The sequence below is a fragment of the Antedon mediterranea genome, chromosome 4 (assembly GCF_964355755.1).
Source record: "Antedon mediterranea chromosome 4, ecAntMedi1.1, whole genome shotgun sequence".
In the NCBI taxonomy this organism is placed as follows: Eukaryota; Metazoa; Echinodermata; class Crinoidea; order Comatulida; family Antedonidae; genus Antedon; species Antedon mediterranea.
In genome coordinates this window covers 2,707,688-2,727,740 of record NC_092673.1, presented here as the reverse complement: position 1 = coordinate 2,727,740, position 20,053 = coordinate 2,707,688, and the positions used below count along the sequence as shown (strand labels likewise).

At 33.6% G+C, this 20,053-nt stretch overlaps 1 protein-coding gene and 1 long non-coding RNA gene across 4 annotated transcripts; both read right to left on the bottom strand.

Annotated features, from left to right (window-relative positions):
- Window positions 1-1,193: 1,193 nt before the first annotated feature.
- Window positions 1,194-17,470, bottom strand: LOC140046229 (cytosolic purine 5'-nucleotidase-like). Of its 2 annotated transcripts, XM_072090797.1 has the most exons (17): window positions 17,343-17,464; window positions 16,815-16,850; window positions 13,943-13,993; window positions 12,669-12,848; window positions 11,972-12,129; window positions 9,940-10,090; window positions 8,905-9,056; window positions 8,223-8,302; window positions 6,350-6,410; window positions 6,197-6,232; window positions 5,690-5,782; window positions 5,099-5,336; window positions 4,777-4,828; window positions 4,446-4,506; window positions 3,963-4,020; window positions 3,551-3,669; window positions 1,194-3,192 (listed from the first exon to the last, which is right to left on the bottom strand). In XM_072090797.1, the coding sequence occupies exons 4-17, from the start codon at window positions 12,829-12,831 to the stop codon at window positions 2,971-2,973; spliced, it is 1,644 nt and encodes a 547-aa protein (XP_071946898.1). In that variant the 5' UTR covers window positions 12,832-12,848; window positions 13,943-13,993; window positions 16,815-16,850; window positions 17,343-17,464; the 3' UTR covers window positions 1,194-2,970. The 2 variants fall into 2 exon arrangements, with proteins under 2 accessions (XP_071946898.1, XP_071946899.1); XM_072090798.1 differs by lacking the exons at window positions 13,943-13,993; window positions 16,815-16,850 and having other exon boundaries at window positions 17,343-17,470.
- A 493-nt stretch (window positions 17,471-17,963) lies between these two features.
- LOC140047869 (uncharacterized) lies at window positions 17,964-19,925 on the bottom strand. Of its 2 annotated transcripts, none has more exons than XR_011844980.1 (3): window positions 19,804-19,925; window positions 19,417-19,537; window positions 17,964-18,468 (listed from the first exon to the last, which is right to left on the bottom strand). It is a non-coding gene; the product is annotated as an uncharacterized lncRNA (long non-coding RNA). The 2 variants fall into 2 exon arrangements; XR_011844979.1 differs by having other exon boundaries at window positions 17,965-18,468; window positions 19,841-19,915.
- Window positions 19,926-20,053: the final 128 nt, after the last annotated feature.

Below are 20,053 nucleotides of genomic sequence, written 5' to 3'. Positions count from 1 at the left end.
ATTTTAAAATGAATCCTGTATATCTACCGCTAATTAAACCACTTTTTACTCGGGCAAACTCTGTGCCAATCAGAGAAGGAGTAGAGTAACCAATCAAATCATCCATATTTCCCGCGATTGTAGAGACGCGGTCATCAACACCACATCAACAGTGACTAAAGTGTTCAAAATAGTTATCAAATAAAGTTAATGGCTATGGCAGCTGGAACTTAACGGACATGGCATTTATGGCAATACATTACTGTCATAGGGACACGAAAGCCTTATAGGCTACTATTATGAATTTCTGGATCGCATAACGGTAATAACAAAAAAATATATAGAATCTTGTTTTAATGACCATTTATGAGCCATTTAGTATTTAGGCCTACACACAAGAAGAGTGGAGGATGGGCGGTATTTCAGGATAGATAGAGTTCTATGTGGCATAAGCTACGCGGTTTTCACTGTAACCCGCAGTCGCCTTTGTTTGGCAAACAGACTTAAGCGTGGTTCCCACTAGAACGCAACGCAGCGACGTATTGACGCAAAGTAATGTATTGCGTAATCACAAGTGGGAACCGACGACGCAATAGTGCTGCAAAAATCGCAGGTTTGATTTCACGCGGGCGGCGGCAAGCACAATTATTGGAAGGGCATTTTCTTACGTTGCAAAGCTTGGTTCCCACTAGCGACGCAACACAAGGACGTAATGTTTACACCTAGTCAGGTCAGGCTAGTAGAGATACACAGTTAGCAATCACAAGCGAATAAGCCATCGCTTGTGATTGGTCAATTCACTTGCGTTGCTTTACGTCCTTGCGTTGCGTCGCTAGTGGGAACCACGCTTTAGGTTACGTTACGTTGCGTCGCTAGTGGGAACCAAGCGTTACCACCCGTCTGTGTAAATTGGCATTTAGCAGTTCGGAATAAAAGGAGGAATAAATAACGATTCCATGTGTTAAACAAATATATATTTTTTAAAGTGAAACAAATTATATTGAGTTACTATCGAGGATGCAAGGTAAATGACCTACTACCTTTATGTTTAATCTGGTCGAAAATTAGGCGTAGAGTATAATGTCTCTCAGAGACGCAGCCAGTGTGGGGGAGGGGGTGGGGTGTCACGGCGGTCCTGATCCCCTAATTTTTTAGCCATATGTGCCAAAATAGTTCGGTCTAGAACATAGACTCTGTAAGCATGAACGCATTATATTGCAACAATGCAAGTCATTTTATTTCTATTTTTTGTTTATTTAATAATTACCATTTCAGTAATTACATTAACTTAACTCTGTTCCTCTAACTTTAATCGAAAAGTAGGATTGTACAATAAAATTTTAAAAAAACAACAATTTTAATTGTTTTACCATTGTAGAATTGAGTTAGTGATGACTTGGATTATATGCTATGAATATGTTTAGCTTGATGACAAATTTTAAGAATTCAATTAAAATTGACTTTTAACTACATATACTCCTGAACCTAGCTTACTTTTCAATAAGTTGAAATAAACCAATTGTTTTAGTATTGTACTAAATATTACATTCATGCAGCCTCGCCTATATAGTACAAACAGTTAAAGTTGTATATATAACTTAACTGTGATACACATTATGATACAGTACCCAATTTATAAGACAATTAATATTTGCAAACAAAAAAGCAGTTTGGTCTTAATTAGTACAATAAATTTAACTATGTCATATGTTATGATTATACAGTAATATAAAAGGTCAAATAGGTTTGCAGCACATATCGTTACTTCAGCACACATTTCAGAAAGAGGTACTTGAGACTGTATGCTAGAATGGCAGTGATGCAAGGAAGAGATAAATTACATGCAGTCGTGCTACTACTACAGTATTAGCTTCCTAAAGAAAAGAAATCCATAAAGCCAACCTCCCCCCTCTTCCACTTTCTAAAATCGCGGCCTGAATCTACCTAGTTCAGTGGCAGTATGGGTATAAAGCTCTGTCTACACTATCAAACTAGTTTGACACAAAAAAAGTGTGATGTGCCCAAACATGGTAGTGATATTCCCACATATGGTAGTGATATGACATCATCATGTCCATATATGGGCACATCAAATTTTTGTCAAACTAGTTCGATAGTGTAGACAGAGCTTTGGACTTATATAAGTTGTGTCCTAAACTGTTAGGGCTAGGGATAGAAAAACGCCAAAACTGTGCCGAGGAATTGTGTAAAAGGTAGCTTGTCCAAATGTTCCTCCACAATAAATTAACATGAAGTAACTACTTTCTAGGTCATTACAAATAAAAAGCGCCCCCTTCTGTTGCGACTCTCAACCTGCCTGTTCTAATATTTTGGTCCTTTAAAAATTAAGTAGTCGTACTTGAACATATTAAAAACATTAGGCCTTTCCCTAAAATAAAATATTGGTTATCTGTTAAAAGTGTTAATTTTAAAGTCTACATTAATTAAAATGATTAAATAATATTAGCTAATCTAGTATATAATTATAATCTAGTATATTATAAATGATGTTTTCATAAAATTGTCTTTTTTCTGAAAGACAAAATTTGATGAAAAACATTTACTAATCTACTGAAATGAAGATAAATTATAGATATACCTGATTTTCATTATTATTATTATTTTAATACTGTACATAAAAAACAAACAAAAAATGAGGTATGGTACGCCATACCCTTTTTGTATCTATGTACAGTTAGTTTGGTTTCACTTTACAATGAGTAAAATTAGCATCTTCCAATAATACCTTGTGTTAAGTTTTAGTTTTTTTGTTAAATCAGAGTTACCTTTAATTAAAGACCACTTTATGAGGTGTGGTCCCTAAATAGAAAGGCACACCTATATGTTGAGATCATTCTGGTCACAGAGCAGTCTCTACAAAGAGACTTAGTATCTAAAATGAATAAATTCAATATTGCAAAATGTGAGTTAAAATGTTGGTTTTTTTTTTCATTTTTTTTTTCTATGACAGTAACAGCCATCATGCCATCTTTATTCTTCATCATCTTCATCATGGACATGTGTAATGTGTGGTGGGGTCAGAGGTCGGACATACAACGGCCCGGAAACAGTAGCTGCTCGGTGTGTGCCAAGCCTGTTTTCTCTCTCTGGAGTTTTGCCAATTTCTTTAAGTGTTCGTTTACGCGACGTTCCTGGTGACATCATCGATTCCATGAATACGTCTGTGTGTTCGACCGTTGATTCGTGAGGCATCTAAAGAAAGCAAAATCCAGTTAGTTAATTTTACACAGTAGAAATATGATTCTCTGCTCTAGTATATACTAAAGTAGAATAGTAATTTTTCCATCAGAAAATTGGCTTGCAAACAATCGACCAATACAAAGGTGTATAGATGGTTAGTTTAAGCGCTGTCTACACTATCAAAGTTTGACAAAAAAAAGTGCGATGTGCTTGAATATGGTAGTGATATGCCCAAATATGTTAGTGATGTGACATCATCATGTCCAAATATGGGCACATCACATTTTTTTGTCGCATAAAGTTTGATGGTGTAGACAGAGTTTAAGGTTTTTTTATTATTTAATTATGAAGAAAGAAAAATTTAACTTACCAGTTGATGAGGAGCTCTAAAAAGATAGCTAAAAGGGTAATGTAAGAAATTCAAGAACGTTCCGGAGTAAAGGTCAGCGTATCGTAGCACTTGGCTGGCAAAGAAGGTCTGACGGGAACCTAAAGAAACATTTAAAAATCAGTTTTTGGCTGCTAGGATCAACAAAACATAGTTCTTTCATAGAAAACAAAATGGGGTATACTCGTTGTACTCTAAATAAGCTAGGTCATTGTAAGTCTCTTCATCAGTTTTTACCGTCAGGCTGTAGCCCATCATATGGGACCTGGAGGACTGAGTGAGTGCTGGAGAACGAAGCAGTGTATTAGGCACTATATAAGACTACCATTAATATTATTATTAAGTTTTACTGTATTATTTATTAGCATTTAGTTAACTAAAAAGATTAACTTACCGCTTCTGAAAAGGCTGCCTAGTTTGCCGTGACACATGTCCATCTCATGTACTACATTCTAAATGGAGGTACAAATAAAATAAGCAGTTTTATTTACGGAGCACCAACCTATCTGAATATGCTAACCTCCAAACTGAGACAGTGTTAATAAATTATTTTTAAGTCTGTTTAAAAAAATATTTGATGCTGAAAGAAAAATTACTACGTTTTTTACAGTGTATTGTATTTTTTTTTTAGTTGTATAGTATATATATATATTTTAAATATAGTCCTTTGTTTTTTGTTTATATAATTATGTTTGTTTTATGTTTGTATGAGGGATCTTTGATTGTCAGTATATGCTGTTTAGGATTATCCTCTTTAAATAAGGTTTAAGAAATATTTTTTAAATAAAGCAGAAAGCTAATACGATAACATACATAGAAAGAAATTATTTAGTTATCTTACTAATTGTTTTATGAATAGAATGCCATCATACAGTACCTGTATTGAACTTTTGATATGACTAATGTCAGGTGTTCTGTCTGTACTACTATCCAGGTTTCTACATAAATGAAACAAAGCATGTTTAGTTTTAATTTCTCATACAGTATGGCAGGTACATCACATAATAAAATAAGATCATTAATGGTAATGACTCCATATGACTAGTAAAAAGTTTAGCCCCCAACTGAACTATGTATACTGGACTTTTCGCATGCACGCAGAGCAATATTTTGTATAAATTTATTGTTTATTTTGCTGATCATTCCAAAAAATAATATCAGAGGTTCACAAACAATGATCTCAGAATATAAATGAATTCTATTCTTACTTGTACATATCCGCCAAAGCAACATCTAACCTTTCCAAGTTTTCAAAGAGACCTGAAAATTAAGGTACATTTTGATTATATTAATGCACTACGGTATTATGAGCCTTTCTACAGGTCTTTCTACACTATCAGACTTTATTTGACAACAAAATGTGATGTGCCCATATATGGACATGATGATGTCATATCACTACCATATTTGGGCACATCAAACTAGTTTGATAGTGTAGACAGAACCTAAAATGAGGAAATAGTTTAATTTTACATGTTTGCTTGGCCATTTAGGTATCACTGGTGTGTTTTCAAATTTTTTCACACTTACTTCGTTTGTCAGTCCACACATGAAGTTCCTGCGATAATTCTGGTACAACCAAAAACGTTCTCCATCCTCGTTCTTTCTTTGAGCGCAGAATATCGCCAAAGATGTGATCACCGACGTAAAGAACATCGTTACCTTTGACCCCAAAAAGCTCGCAGAAAACTTCAGATGAACCTCCAGAATATACCTGACCTTTCAGGAACGGACCAATGTGGCTTCCAATCTTCAGAGCACCAGTTTCCTAAAAGGAAGGTGAGCCCTCGATTAAATAACTCTCAAACATCAAATATCTGAATGACGTATTTTACCTTTTGATTTATTTGACATTAAGTTTTGTATTATACAATCAACTCTCCCAGTACAGGACACCTTTGAGCTGGCCTAATATGTCTGGTTTTCTGGAAATCTGGTATTCAGAATGTGTTTTTAATGGCAACGAGAAATTTGGAAGTCTGGTTTTAGGAGAGTTTCAGAATTTTCCAGATAGTCTGGTATTGGGAGAGTTGAATGTAAATCAACCAATTGACTGTGAATTGGTGTGTCTGATAAAGAATAAAATGTGTAATTTACATGTGGTTTTTTTGTGTTACTCACCATGTCTACCTGTCGTAAGATAGTTCCTTCACCAAAGAAAAGTGGCTTCTTAGCATCTACAATACACACGTCAAAGTATTCCCACCATTGTTTCTGAAATAAAATAAATATTAAACTTTATGTGAAAAAAAAAAGTGATGTCCCCAAATATAGACATGATGATGCCATATCACTACCATATTTGAGCATATCACTGCCATATTTGTACACATCACACTTTCTTTGTCAAACTAGTTTGATAGTGTAGACAGAGCTTTAATTTAACAAAATTGAACAATTCTTTGGCACATTTCAGCAGTTTTCATGCAAATTGCTAACTCTTTATATCACTGTCTTGGAGTTTTTGTTAGTTCTCAATTGTTTTCCTCTTAATGGGAAAAAGGCCTTCGTTGGTTTATCCAGGTAAGCTAAGCATGAAATAAACTCCAGAACTGAGACTGAAACTGACCAATATGCAAAATATAAAATAATTTTTTACGGTTTTATTTTTTAAGAAAACAAACTTACTGCTCCAGGAAAATCAAACAGATATTCCATAATTTTCTGAAAAGAAAAGAAATCCAATATGAATAGATTACATATAATAGATACATAATAATATAATACTACTATAATTGACGAGTCGTTTTATTATGAATAAGAAATGAATACAAATAATACCTTGGTGTAATTATAATCACTGTTGGTCACTAAAAACACTTTGCGATCATGATCTTGCATTCTGGAAAAAAGGCAACAACAAACTAGTAACTAAATGTCAATATTTATCATTATTTATTCTATTAATATAGAAACCATTGCAAATTGTTTTGTTTTTATATATTTAGGCAAATTGCCAAGGATAATCATAAGCAAATTCACAAGACAAACATACACAGATGCTCTATATAAACAAAGTCTTTTGGAGTGGAGTTGTAATTTGTCATTGGAAGACAAGACTTGAATCCAGGACCCATAGACTGGTGGCCAAGCATCATAACCACACCAAATATTCAACTCAAGATTATTGAATACATTTAAAGTAAATCTGTACAGATATCCCAAGACAAAGAGAATGACTAATTGAAAAACCATCATTTGTGACAGACTACTTTAGGACAATGAACTTTTTATACAAGAAAACAAGGAAATCGCCTGTCAAAATATCCAATGATACGTGAATCCTATAAACCTAATATAATTGAATGTGTCTAAAGCTCTGTCTACACTATCAATAGTTTGACAAGTGTGTCATGCCCAAATATGGTAGTAATATGCCCAAATATGGTAGTGATATGACATCATCATGTCCATATATGGGCACATCACATTTTTTTGTCACATAAAGTTTGATAGTGTAGACAAGGCTTTAGATTTGATAGTACAATGGATAAATTAGTTTATATTTATTTCTCTAGGATAATACAATACCAAATGATAAGGGTAAAGAAAGCATTTCAAAGGCAGTGTTTATGCTAAAATAGACACTTAAAAATTTCAATGAAGTTGTTCACCTTAATTTTTGTATAGAAAACAGAAACACAAGTTTAACTTTACAAACTAAAAAGTGCAAGTATGTCACCAATAGCTTTTTGAAACATCATCAGGACCATCAGGACTAAAATAGCCATTTCCCGACATATATAAAGTAAAAGAGTAATGACCCTGTACCTAAAGGACTTGGTGGAGCTGTCAACGTCTTTATTAATAGTACAATGTATCAAACACATAACCATGACCTACCACCATCATATATACACACAAGGTAACAGGCCATTTGGTCAATTCACTTTCCTGTTATTGACCATTGACAAATTAGACATTAAAATTAGCTTATTAGCCTTTGTTTTTGTTGCTTTACTAATACCCCTTTCACACCAAAACTCCGGAGTGTCTCCGGAGACACCCCGGGGTTTATGACCATTCGAAACGTCGAGAAACTCCGGAGATACCCCTTTCACACCAACCTAGCAACACCGGGGTTTATAAAATAAAATTGTAAATGTCGCCCTCTATTTTGTTTGTTTACATAGCGACGATCATTAGAATAATTTTAATTAACAATATTTTTAATTTAATAATTACTTTCAAAAGTCTCAGAAGTAATATAATGTTTTATTGATACTACTAATTATTTTTTAAACCCGCTATATATTTTGTACAAATATTTAAAGTATTTTGAAATAAAACTAAAGCAATGAGTGATCGTGTGAGGATGACCTTTTGACCCGAAACACTCCGGAGTTTGATGTTGGTACCTTTCACACCAAAACACCGGGGTGTCCCCGCAGTTCGCTCTCCGGAGAATGTTCAGCTGTTCAACCCCGCAGTTTTAAACTCCGGAGTTGCTTGATTTTACCTTTCACACCAAACAGCGGGACGTCAACTCCGGGGTGTCTCCGGAGTTTTGCTTTTGGTGTGAAAGGGGTATAACTCTATAAAAATAAAATGTTCAGGACAGCTGTGCTACAGCAATGTAGTAAGGAGGAGCTGCAGTTTGCGTGTAATGTAAACAACTCATTAAATCTAATGATACAGTACACAATGGGTTTACCTTTGTAATAGCACAGGCAGTTGAGGATCTTTAATTACATATTCTTCAACATTTTCTACTGTTTTGTTCTTCAAGGCACCCTGATGAAGAGAAAAATATGCACATTCAATCACTACCCTGGGCTTTTATGTTCAAGTGACGGGCACTACCCTGGGCTTTTATGTTCAAGTGACGGGCACTACCCTGGGCTTTTATGTTCAAGTGACGGGCACTACCCTGGGCTTTTATGTTCAAGGGGCAGGCACTACCCTGGGCTTTTATGTTCAAGTGACGGGCACTACCCTGGGCTTTTATGTTCAAGTGACAGGCACTACCCTGGGCTTTTATGTTCAAGTGATGGGCACTACCCTGGGCTTTTATGTTCAAGTGATGGGCACTACCCTGGGATTTTATGTTCAAGAGTTAGGCACTACCCTGGGCTTTTATGTTCCAATGATGGGCACTACGCTGGACTTTTACTTTCAAGTGTTAGGCTCTATCCTGGGCTTTTATTTTCAAGTGTTAGGCACTACCCTGAACTTTTACGTTCAAGTGATGGGCACTACCCTGGGCTTTTATTCTCAAGTGATGGGCACTACCCTGGCTTTTACATTCAAGATTTATGAATATGTCACTAGACTGGGTTTTATATTTAACATAAACATTTATAGTATTAAACATATGTTTCTTTTGACATGCAAACCTTATCGTGAATCCAGTTAACAGCGCTTCGAACATCTTGGAAGACACTTTCCCATGACATATAGAGGTCGCCATTCTTCACCCCTTTTGGCATCAACTGGTAATCCTGAGAATTACTAAAGAAATCCACTAAACAAGCCAACAAATAAGTTTCTGGAAGAGGAAATTATGGATGAATAAATTAGAAAAACAATTTTAAGTTTAAAGTTTTAAAACTTTTCGACTTATCACAAGCCACTATATTTGTTTCTTGTTATGTATGACACTTTCTGACATTTTGTATTGGTTATGACAGTTGATCTGTGCAAAGAGTTTTACTTTGTTTTAGGAGTTAAAAAATGTTTAGGATAGGAGCCAAAGAGTAGTTTGGTTTGTGCTAAGGTCTTTTATTTCTAGTAAGCTGGTTAACTGTCTAAAGTACTTGAAGGTAATAACTGTTTACATGGCAAATAAGAATGATCAGGCATATTGTCTATTCTATTTTATTACAAATTCACTAGACACATGAACACAGAATATTATTATTAGACACAAAGATAATATAATGCATGACTAGATAGTCAAGTGAACTGCATTATATAGGCTAATCTGGTCTAATTGTGAATGGTGAACTATTGTACTATTGCACTATCTTTATGGGAATGTAAGCTTAACAAAAATTAGCATAGCCTTGTCAACTAAAAAATGTTGATATATGGATCATGAATCATAATAATTTTAAATTCTCATAAAAAATATAAGAGAATCGATGAAAGAAATATGGTGAATCAGAGATTTTTTTTTTTTTAAACGTCCATAAAATAAAGATTTGGGGTTGTTATTTAGACCCCAGAGATGCACTGTAGCTAGAGAAGTCTTCCAGGTAGTGTTAGTTCAAATAAAGCTATAAAGCTATACTGTTCTGTCATCTCTTTGCTTGGGTACATCAAACTTTTTTTGTCAAACTTGTTTGATAGTGTGGACAGAGCTTTAGACTGGGTGGAAGACACGGCCAACATAATTATATAAAAACTAAAACAAATTTAATAAAACTTACCTGGTAGATTGAACAAGGTGTTGAGCACATAGAATCGAGATGGCTCTTTTGATAATGATATGAATTTATTTGGGTAAGACTCATTGAGAGCGTGTGAAGAGATGAACTTAAAACCATGCACACAAACTAGTATGTAACCATATGTATCAATCTGAAAAACAAAATTATTTCAATACGTAATGGTACTAGATATTTTTAAAATAGTTTTTTAGTCATTCTGACGATGAGTTAACAATATTAAGTCTTCAGTCTCAACTTTAGAATGTCATGATACTGACAGGTGGGGATATATGTTGAAGAGGTCATTGAGATAAGAACAAACACAGTATTGTAGCAAATAAGGATGCAACAGCACTACACTATCAAACTAGTTTGACAAAAAAGTGTGATGTGCCCAAATACGGTAGTGATATGCTTAAATATGGTAGTGATATGACATCACCATGTCCATATATGGGCACATTACATTTTTTTTGTCACATAAAGTTTTAAGGAAGCTTAAGATGCTAACACTTCATAGCTAATAGAGAGGTTTCGCAATCTTACGAATACGATAACGAAAACGGATACGTCACGCACACGTATTCGTTTTCGTAAGCCATAAAAAAATCTGTTTCGCATGGCAACGAAATATTGAGGCGCGTCCAAAATATGACTGCGGTAAATTTGAGCGAAGCGCAGGTATGTGTAGCTTGGTGCTTGGCTGCCTAGGCCTAGCGTAACATCAAAGCGAGTGAGGACTTTAAAAACTGCTATTTATCTAAATTGACCTGGAATTTTAGTAAATTACTTTAGTAAATTACTTTCAATAAATATATAATTATATTATAATCATGAATCATTCCTAATTCAAATGCAAAATGTGCAAAATAGATCAAAAACTATACTCGTTTTGTAGTTACGAATATGACTGGTGATATTCGTCAACACGAATACGCTTTACGAATATGAAATGGGGATCAGCTCAAAAGTTTCACAAATGTATGACGTATCCGTTTTCGTTATCGTATTCGTAAGGTTGCGAAACCTCCCTATTATTGAAACACACTCAGAGGACCACCTGTTTAAATGGCAATACAACGTTAGCTGGTGGAGAGGAGAGGGGTAGAGCATTCTGCATTTCTATAGTATATTCAGTGTATGGAAAAATTGCAATAAAAACAATTGATGATCATGAGTGGGTGCCGTGATACTGAAAAAAATAAAAATCTCTTTCTCTTGAAACTTTACATTATTAGTTATCAATATAAAATATGTTAAAAGTTATCTGCATTTTGAAATAAAAATATGTGAGGGTTGCAATAAATGTATGTTTGTTCGTCTGTCCCTGTCAGGGACAATACTGGAATACAACTAACTGTAGATTATATAACAAAAAAATTATGAAAGATTCCACTGCATAATAGTGATAATCCAAATGTTGGAGTGTGCAAAAATGAAAGGCATACAATCTTAGATAATATGCTGTAGTTAATATCTCATTTATCTCACAGGTGCAAAGTTCTTGCATATTTGCAGATCGTTCAAAAGATGAGTTTGACATTTTATAAAGAAATATCATATATACCATTACCACCAAACATTCAAGTTAAAATCAAGATTGTGAGTCATTTGATAAATAGGCAAACTGCCTTAAAATACTGTGACATGTTTCGAGAATACTATTCTCATCATCAGAACAGAAATCAACGCCCAGAGTACTTATACCAATAACACAGGTTGTGTAATGAGGCAGTTAGCATGATAAAAAATGAGGTATAAAGAAATATAATTTCCCAGAAATAATTATTATTTAATATTCATTTATTTTACCACCTGACCTCAGTTTAATTTTGTTATTAATTAGTTTCATTAATTTGCTCATTGACCTTCATACAGTAGTACTGTATTAAGTATTACCATGGACTGGACCATGATATTGCAAAAGAATATGTAAATACTTTGTGACTTTGTTTACTCACCATGGAGAAGTTTCTCCATGGCTAACCACAAAATATTGTCAACTTTTAATTATTTAAAAACCTTATCTTACCTTTAGAAGGTTGCCATACTTTTTGTCAAAGATAAGGCCTCTAGTAGGGAATGATGGATCGTACTGGAATCCCTCTAGTTCTTGGGGATAACCAATCGATATGAGTCGTTTGACAACAAGATCAAAGCCCATTTGTTCATATTGTGGTGATTTGTAAACTGAAAAAAAAAAGTTTTAAAACTGGTCTTGCACTTAATGTCCATCATCTCATACAAATAGGTTTTGTAACACCTTTTATCCAGCTGCCATTCGTGCATTGAATGCTTGTCAGTATACCGCACAAGAGTGATGTGACACTTTGTAATTGTTTGTTTGTATCTCAGAGCAAACATAATTTCTATGTTATATGCAAATGACAATATATGAAAGTAATTTTCCACTGATGAATAAATGAAATTAATTTGAACATTTTCAAAAAAGTTGACTTTCATCTGCTCGCTAATATCACCACTCACTTCAATGCTTAAAAATTAATAAACTTTAAACATGTACTCATTAATGATTTATGGAATTTACAATTTTCATTCCAATACATAAAGTGACATTTAATTAATGAATTTTAATTCAAATTGAAAAAGTTAATCTTGAGAATTACAGTACTATAAAATAGCAAGTTTAAAAAAAAAAACAAACAAGTGTTAATAATTTTTTGATATAATAAATATTTAATCTTATTTATTAGTTTAAATTCTTTTACCTGCAAGAGTATAGTCTAAATCAAATCCGAAGAATTTAATCTTATCCAAGCTCAAGCTTCTGTTGACAAAGATTCTGTTTGGCGCATCTCGGCGGTATTTCTTATGGTAAGGCTTGTCGTCCAAGTGTTGCATATTGTTAGAATGACCGTTTGGTCTGCTCATTTTCAACCCACGAAATACTAAAAATAAAAATTAAGTAATGTACTAGGAACGTCAAATTCAGTTTTTTTAAATGTATAATTTGACAAATTTCCTAAAAGAAACATTAGTAATTATTATAGAAAATTATTTTCATTTGTTGTCTATACTAGAAAGCCAAATTAAGTTTAAAAAAAATTTTTATTGACAAATTTCCTTTTACAAAATACAAAAAAAATTTGAAAAATGTTGCAATACAAAAATTAAATTTATAAGGAAACAAAGAAAATATGTTAAATAGTAAAAAAAGAGGAGGAAATTACATTAAAATGTTTTCAACTCGCATAATAATAATAATACTTTTTTATTGTTTTGTCTGATCCTTCTGCCTAATTAATATTTAAAGTAGAGCCACTAAGACAATAGGAAGCAAGTGACAATACTTTGTTGATGTTTTGTTACAACCACCTGCTATTCCCAAGTCACTATAAAGAATTAGCTCAAGCAATTGTTAACTGATAACAAAGAAAACTCTATTTCTTGTAATAATTGTTTTTGAAAAATAGTGTGCTTTTATTGTTTATAATAGATTTTACTTGAGCATTACCATTTTTTTTAAATTAAATATTTTTAAATATCATGATCTACTAATTCTATGCTATAAAACAACAATGATTATATGAATTATTGTCATTACAATGCATTTTTTGTATAACCCATTGTATTAACTACAGTGGAACTACAGTTTGTGGTTCACAACAAGGTTATTCAGAGAAAATATACAATACAATTATAATATTATTAAAGGCTTAAGCAAAACTAGTCCAATTGTGCTAAAAGAAAAAGATTGTTTATTATGTTTGTATACAAAATGTGACTCTGTTTTTAATAAGAAAGAAGAATTAAATTTACGTTTGCAAAAGGAGAATCCTGATTTAGTGTTTTTAACCGAGATGTTCCCGAAAAACATAAATTATGAAATCAGTATGGAAAGTTTAGTTTTGGAAGGTTACCACTGTTTTCTGTCAAAAGATTCTGTGCGAGGCACTGGGTTATATGTCAAGAATGGTTATTCCAGTATCAGAAGTAAAGTTTAATGAATTTAGAGAGTCGGTTTAGGTTATTATTAATTTACCTCTTGACCAGAAATTACTTGCAGGTTGTGTTTATCGTAGTCCAAGCAGTTCTAAAGAGAATAATGTTTTATTAAATTTGTTATTGGAGCAGGTAAACCATTTTCAAGCAGATTTTCTTTTAGTTGCAGGAGACTTTAATTACAGGAATATCGATTGGGTTAGAATGGAATCTCAAGGTGATTCAGATACTTCAGATTTTTTTGAAAATATTTCAGGAGGTTTTTTGGTTTCAGCATTGTGTAGAACCTACGCGTTTTCACGGTAGCGACGTACCAAGTACATTGGATGAATGTTTCGTTGATGCGATTATAATATGGTCCTCCTCTAGGCAAGAGCGATCATGCAGTTCTGTGTCATCATGTGTCCCATGTAATTTCTTTTGCTAACAGGAAGTTAGGTATTATATATCGAGCGTTTAAATTTTTGGACCCTGAGAGTTTTTTGCTGTTATACATGTCGCTTATACGTCCAACCCTGGAATACTGTAATAATGTCTGGGTTCCTAAGTTTTTAGCGGATGAGGATAGGTTGGAGAAGCTACAACAAAAGGCCACCCGATTCATTCCGGAACTAGGGGTACAGAGTATGTATGTAGGCTAAAAATACTTGATCTTCCTACGTTAGTTTATAGAAGAAAGAGAGCTTCTCTGATCCAAGTATTTCAAATACTTAAAGGATTCGATAAATTGGACATTGAAACCTTTTTTAATATGTCAACTATCCATTATACTAGAGGTCATTCTTTCAAACTATTAAAGCAGCGGGTCAAAACTAAATGGGGATCAAATAATTTTGGAGCAAGAGTAGTTAACGATTGGAACGCTTTGCCGAGAGTTGTTGTAGAGTCAAAGTCATTGAATCAGTTTAAGTCTAATTTGAAAGAACACTGGAAAAACCACCACCAGAAGTTCCAGCTGTATGTAAGAGATTTTTAATTCCAGAGAGGCGAATAAGCAATTTGCTTTAGCCTTAATTTCAAGGTAATTCAAGGTAATTCAAGGTAATATTTATTAAGCTAGGCTTAGCCTGGCCTTGTTGTGATTGTGAAGTACTAACTAACTACTATTTCTAAAATGAATGTTTAGGATAATTACTGTAACAATAGGATCAGTCAGGTGCCGTTTTCAGCCACCTCAACTTATATGGACTATACCATTATTATGATAGGGGTGTGGTGTATTTTTTTTATGTAGAGAAGGGTGTCTATTGAATGGGAAGACAATACAATTGTTCTGTTATGTAACCTACAGTACAAACAACAAGGAACAATATAAAACATCAAAAACTAGCAAGCATGTACTTTTTATAAGGCATGTTATTATTAGGTACTGTGTTAGGGAATGCCAAGATTTTGTAACAATATTACTATATTAAGTATACTTACTTATTATATATAAAAACTAAACTAAACACTACAGTATAATCAAAATTAAAGCATATTAAATACTAGGCCTATGTTATGCCTATCTGGATTTAAACACATTAAATTTTAGTACAATCGGATTCAAAATTAGAATTAATCTTAAATACTACAATACAATCGGTATTAAAACATGTTAAACTACAGTACAATCGGAATCAAAACATATTTAAAACTACAGTACAGAACAGAATTCAAACATCCTAAATACGGTACTACATTACAATCGGTTAAATTACCTACACTCTATAATGTTGTGAAATATTTAAAAGAATGTTGGCAAATGCATTCTAATCGGCCCAATCCTATCGGTATAGATAAACTATATTTTTTATTTGCAAGGGATAAATCCCAACAACATGGATTTGAACCCAAGAAATGGCATCAGTGAGACGAACAATTGAAGATTCATTGACAGCTAAAACGTTTTCTTTTTTTTTGTCATTGTTTGGTCAGTTTTGTGAAGTTGTGAAATTAATAAATTTAAAAAAAAATTATAAAACAAATTCAGTTAAGTATGATGTTTGCACACCGAGAGACGCACCCCCTGGCGCATATACCCATGTGGTCCTTCGTCAGTATTCATCCAGATCCAGAAACGATTGTAGATACAGAAACAAAATGGTAACGGATTCATTGACGACATAATTATATGTATTTTTATTTTACGACGACTCGGCTATAGTTGGACTTATACCAACAATTATTCTCTGTACCTTTCTGAGATTATTCGATTTACCGATTATGGCAACAATTTTCTTGAACTAAACATAAATAAAACAACTTGAAATAAGGATTGATTTTCGAAAACATAATTGGTCTGACTGTACATCAATTAAATGAAAGGAGATTGTTAACAATTATAAGTAAATGGGTGGACAACCGACATGTTGGTCATAGTTAAGAACTTAAATACAATTAGACTGTACTGCTTTAAAGGAAACTCGGTTCTTTGGGGTAAAGTAGGATATTTGTACTATAGAATGTTTATGTTTGACTAATCAGTCATGTTCTATTTGGGCATATTGTATATTGGGCTGGGAATATCAGTAAGGAAATGTAAGGGGATAAAGACCGAATTGAGAAGCTGCTACGTTGTTCAATTAGAACATGTATTTATACACACTACAGAAACGTTTAAAAACGTGTTTCAAACGTTTTAGAAAAACCAAACCTAAAACACGCAATATCAAACGCTGTGTTTTCTGGGAACAAAAATGGTACAGAAGATTCATTGACAAAATTATAATGTTTATTTGTTTTACTGATTACCTAATAATCAGTAGCCTGTGTGTGATAGATCTTATTAAATGTACTACTGTCATCTTTATTAAATGTACTACTGTGTTATCGTTAGATAAATCATATTTTTTATTTGTAACTGGAATAAAAACTAATTTCTTTATATACTTTCTATATCTATAAATCCGTAAAAATTATTCAATATTCACCTTAGGGAATCCACCTAATATATTATGAAAGGATACCTAAAAATGATATAGAAATAATTAGAGCCATAATATACTGTATTAACTTGAAAACTGCAATTAATTCTACAGCATGCAGGGCGTAGTTGTTTTCCTTTTGTTGCTGAAACATAATGCACTAAACAAAAGCAGCAGTATTTTAACACATTAACACACTCAAATAATAAATGGGACACCCCTATTTTCCCATATTTTTATAATGGTATAGTCCATACAAGTTGAGGTGGCCGAAATCTATCCTAGATCCTGGCCTTGTCTGTATTAAACGAGGGAAGACATACAAAAAACATTTCATCAGTATTTCGTAACGTTTACTGTGTATATAGGCCTTGTGTTAGGCTAGCCTAGGCTCTACGGTGTATACAGCCTTGCTAACATCTCAAACACATCTCAGCCAGTCTGTGTCGTTTGTTCCAACAACCTGCTCATCATAAACTGTGTTGTAGAGTACCTCAAAACTATCTACAAAACATCACAATAAAGTCAACTTACTTAAATAATTGCGTACAGAATATCCCTTGAATGTTATTCTATAAATTGTTTCGAAAATGCCACGTTTCAATTAACAATTGACGGAGTTTTTTTTAAAGAAATAGTTTGTTGTTTATCCCTCTGCACTGTCGACGTTCAAACATACAACAGCTGATCCATCCAGGTTCGTTGTTTTTTAAAGTGGGCGACGGCGGCGGTGTCACACACACACAAAGGTCACATCACCGCATAAACACGCACAGTCAAAACTGACCAATCACAAGTGAGTACAAACTTGGTTGAATCTTGGTTGAATGTAATTATTATGTAATACGGTATTTCTTTTAAACATGGAATACATAAGAATTATTGTGTTGTAACCATTTTTTAGCAATGAAATGAAAAATGTTAATACTATTTGACACCAACTTTATTATGTACTCAACACTGTCACTATCAATTGTTTGACAATAATTATGTACAGTATGAATGATTTTTAGAATTTCGCAATAAAACAAAATTACATACTACACAACAACAAAAACACCCCAAAATTTAATACATATTTCTGTATTTTATTGAACCTTCAAATACATTGTCATTATCCACAAACAGTAGATAATATTTAAACTTTCAGTTTGAATTATCATATTAAAAATACTTATTAAAACAAAAATGTGATTTTGATTTAGTCAAAAAATGTATTATTTTGTTTAAAACTAGTCCTCAGACAACAATATACTACAACATTTTACAAAATACTGTACAGTAAAATAATTACACTGTGCATTAAAACTGTCAAAATCTTAATACAGTAGTTTTGTACTGGATTTTCCAGGATTCCTTTTGCCATCATGTTTCATTTTATAACAATATTTTCTTAAGACTTTTTACACTCGCACCAAGGGCGGTGGTGGAGAAAATTATACAGTAGTTATATTAAATAATCAGAGAATCATTGGCCAAGTCACGTTGAAATAATTACATTTAAAAAATGCAGCATTGAGATAACTTTTCATTTCGAATGTAAAAAGTTTGGGAATGTTGTCACATGCTGCATGTTTAGATTTTCATTTTTATTATTTCTTGTCTCCTGCAGCGATGCACAGGATAGAGGGCAGCAAACTGCATAAAAATCTCCTCCCTCCTGTGTAGAAAAAATAAATAAATTAAAAAATGTCATTAAGATATTACTCATCTTGCTCATATGTAGTTATAACCAAATTAAATAAATACACATGAAAACAAAGTTGTTGGCAGCCGTCTGTCTCGAGAGACAATAGGTATGCGCCCTCTATCCGTCATTCGGTGCAGGGTCACAGCGCCTGCTGTGACTAAAAAGTCCAATTTTTGAGCGGCATGATTTGTCACATTTTGGGCAGATGTACGTTGGCTCCTGATCGGTTGGAGCAGAGGATGCTCTCTCCTTTCTACGTTTCTTGAGTAGCGTCCGTTTCTTGTCGCGTCCACTCTCGCTTGTTTGGACACACATCTTGATAGTGGATCTCCACATACTGCGATCGGAGGCAACAGCCTCCCAGTTTGTGACGTTTGTGTTGCCCGACTTAAGATCACGCTTGCATACGTCTTTAAAGCGTAACATGGGCCTTCCTTTAGGTCTAGTTCCAGTGACAAGCTCACCATAGAGTAAGTCTTTTGGTATTCTTCCGTCATCCATGCGCCTTACATGGCCCAGCCATCGAAGGCGTCTCTGGGTAAGTAGTGAGTACATGCTGGGCAAACTTGCCCGAGTTAGAACGGTTTTATTTGAGACATGATCCTGCCATTTGATGCCGGGATCTACTACTATTAGTATTCATCATCATCTAGCATCTTCATCATCATCTCATCTCATCAGCACCTCATCATATCTGATCATCTCATCATCATCATCTAGCATCATCATCATCATCTCATCATCATCTAGCATCATCATCATCATCATCTCATCATCATCTAGCAGTATAGTGGACTGTTCATGGTAGTTAAATTTCACATTGTTCTCTATTTAGTTGCCATGGAATTTGTTATCGGTATTAAAATAGTATACGTTATATATATATGTTAAACCATACTTATAAATATATATATATACCTAAATATTATATTGCTTGCATTAAAACAGTTTTCTTTGTGTAGGCTAGTTCCTTCACTTATCTTGAAAATTCAACAGGTAGTGTTTCACTTGTCCATTTGTACCTTTGCCCGATACCCACCTGGAAAAAAAATAGTAAGTATACTGTATAACTACAGCTTACCTTTTTTTTTACTACTAACTAACCTAGGCCACCTACTAATAGTAATACTATTGTACTAGTCTACTACCCTATCTAGGCTATACTCCAGCCAGGAGCCTAAACCCGAATTAGGGCTAGGCTAGGCCTACTAGCCTCCTAGAGGCCGAGCTGACCCTCTAGAGGCCTGCTATTTACAATATTGCGTTTTTAAAGCATTTATTAAAATTATTAGTTTATAGCTTTACCACTGGCATGTTTTCTGTCTTTGTTTTATGTTTTTACCTTCTCGAAAAAATGCCTGCAAAATCAAAACAACTGAATTCATTTCTCACACACTTTCTAATAAAATTCTCTCTCTGAAAAAAAACTCTTTATGTCGATATAGAGGGAGATAGACTAGTTTTTATAATAATCCGTCTGCTTCCCTCTGTTGACAGGTGAGCCCATGATGAAAGTCATCGGTCGGTGGTTTTTTGTCATCAGAAGACGATTTTC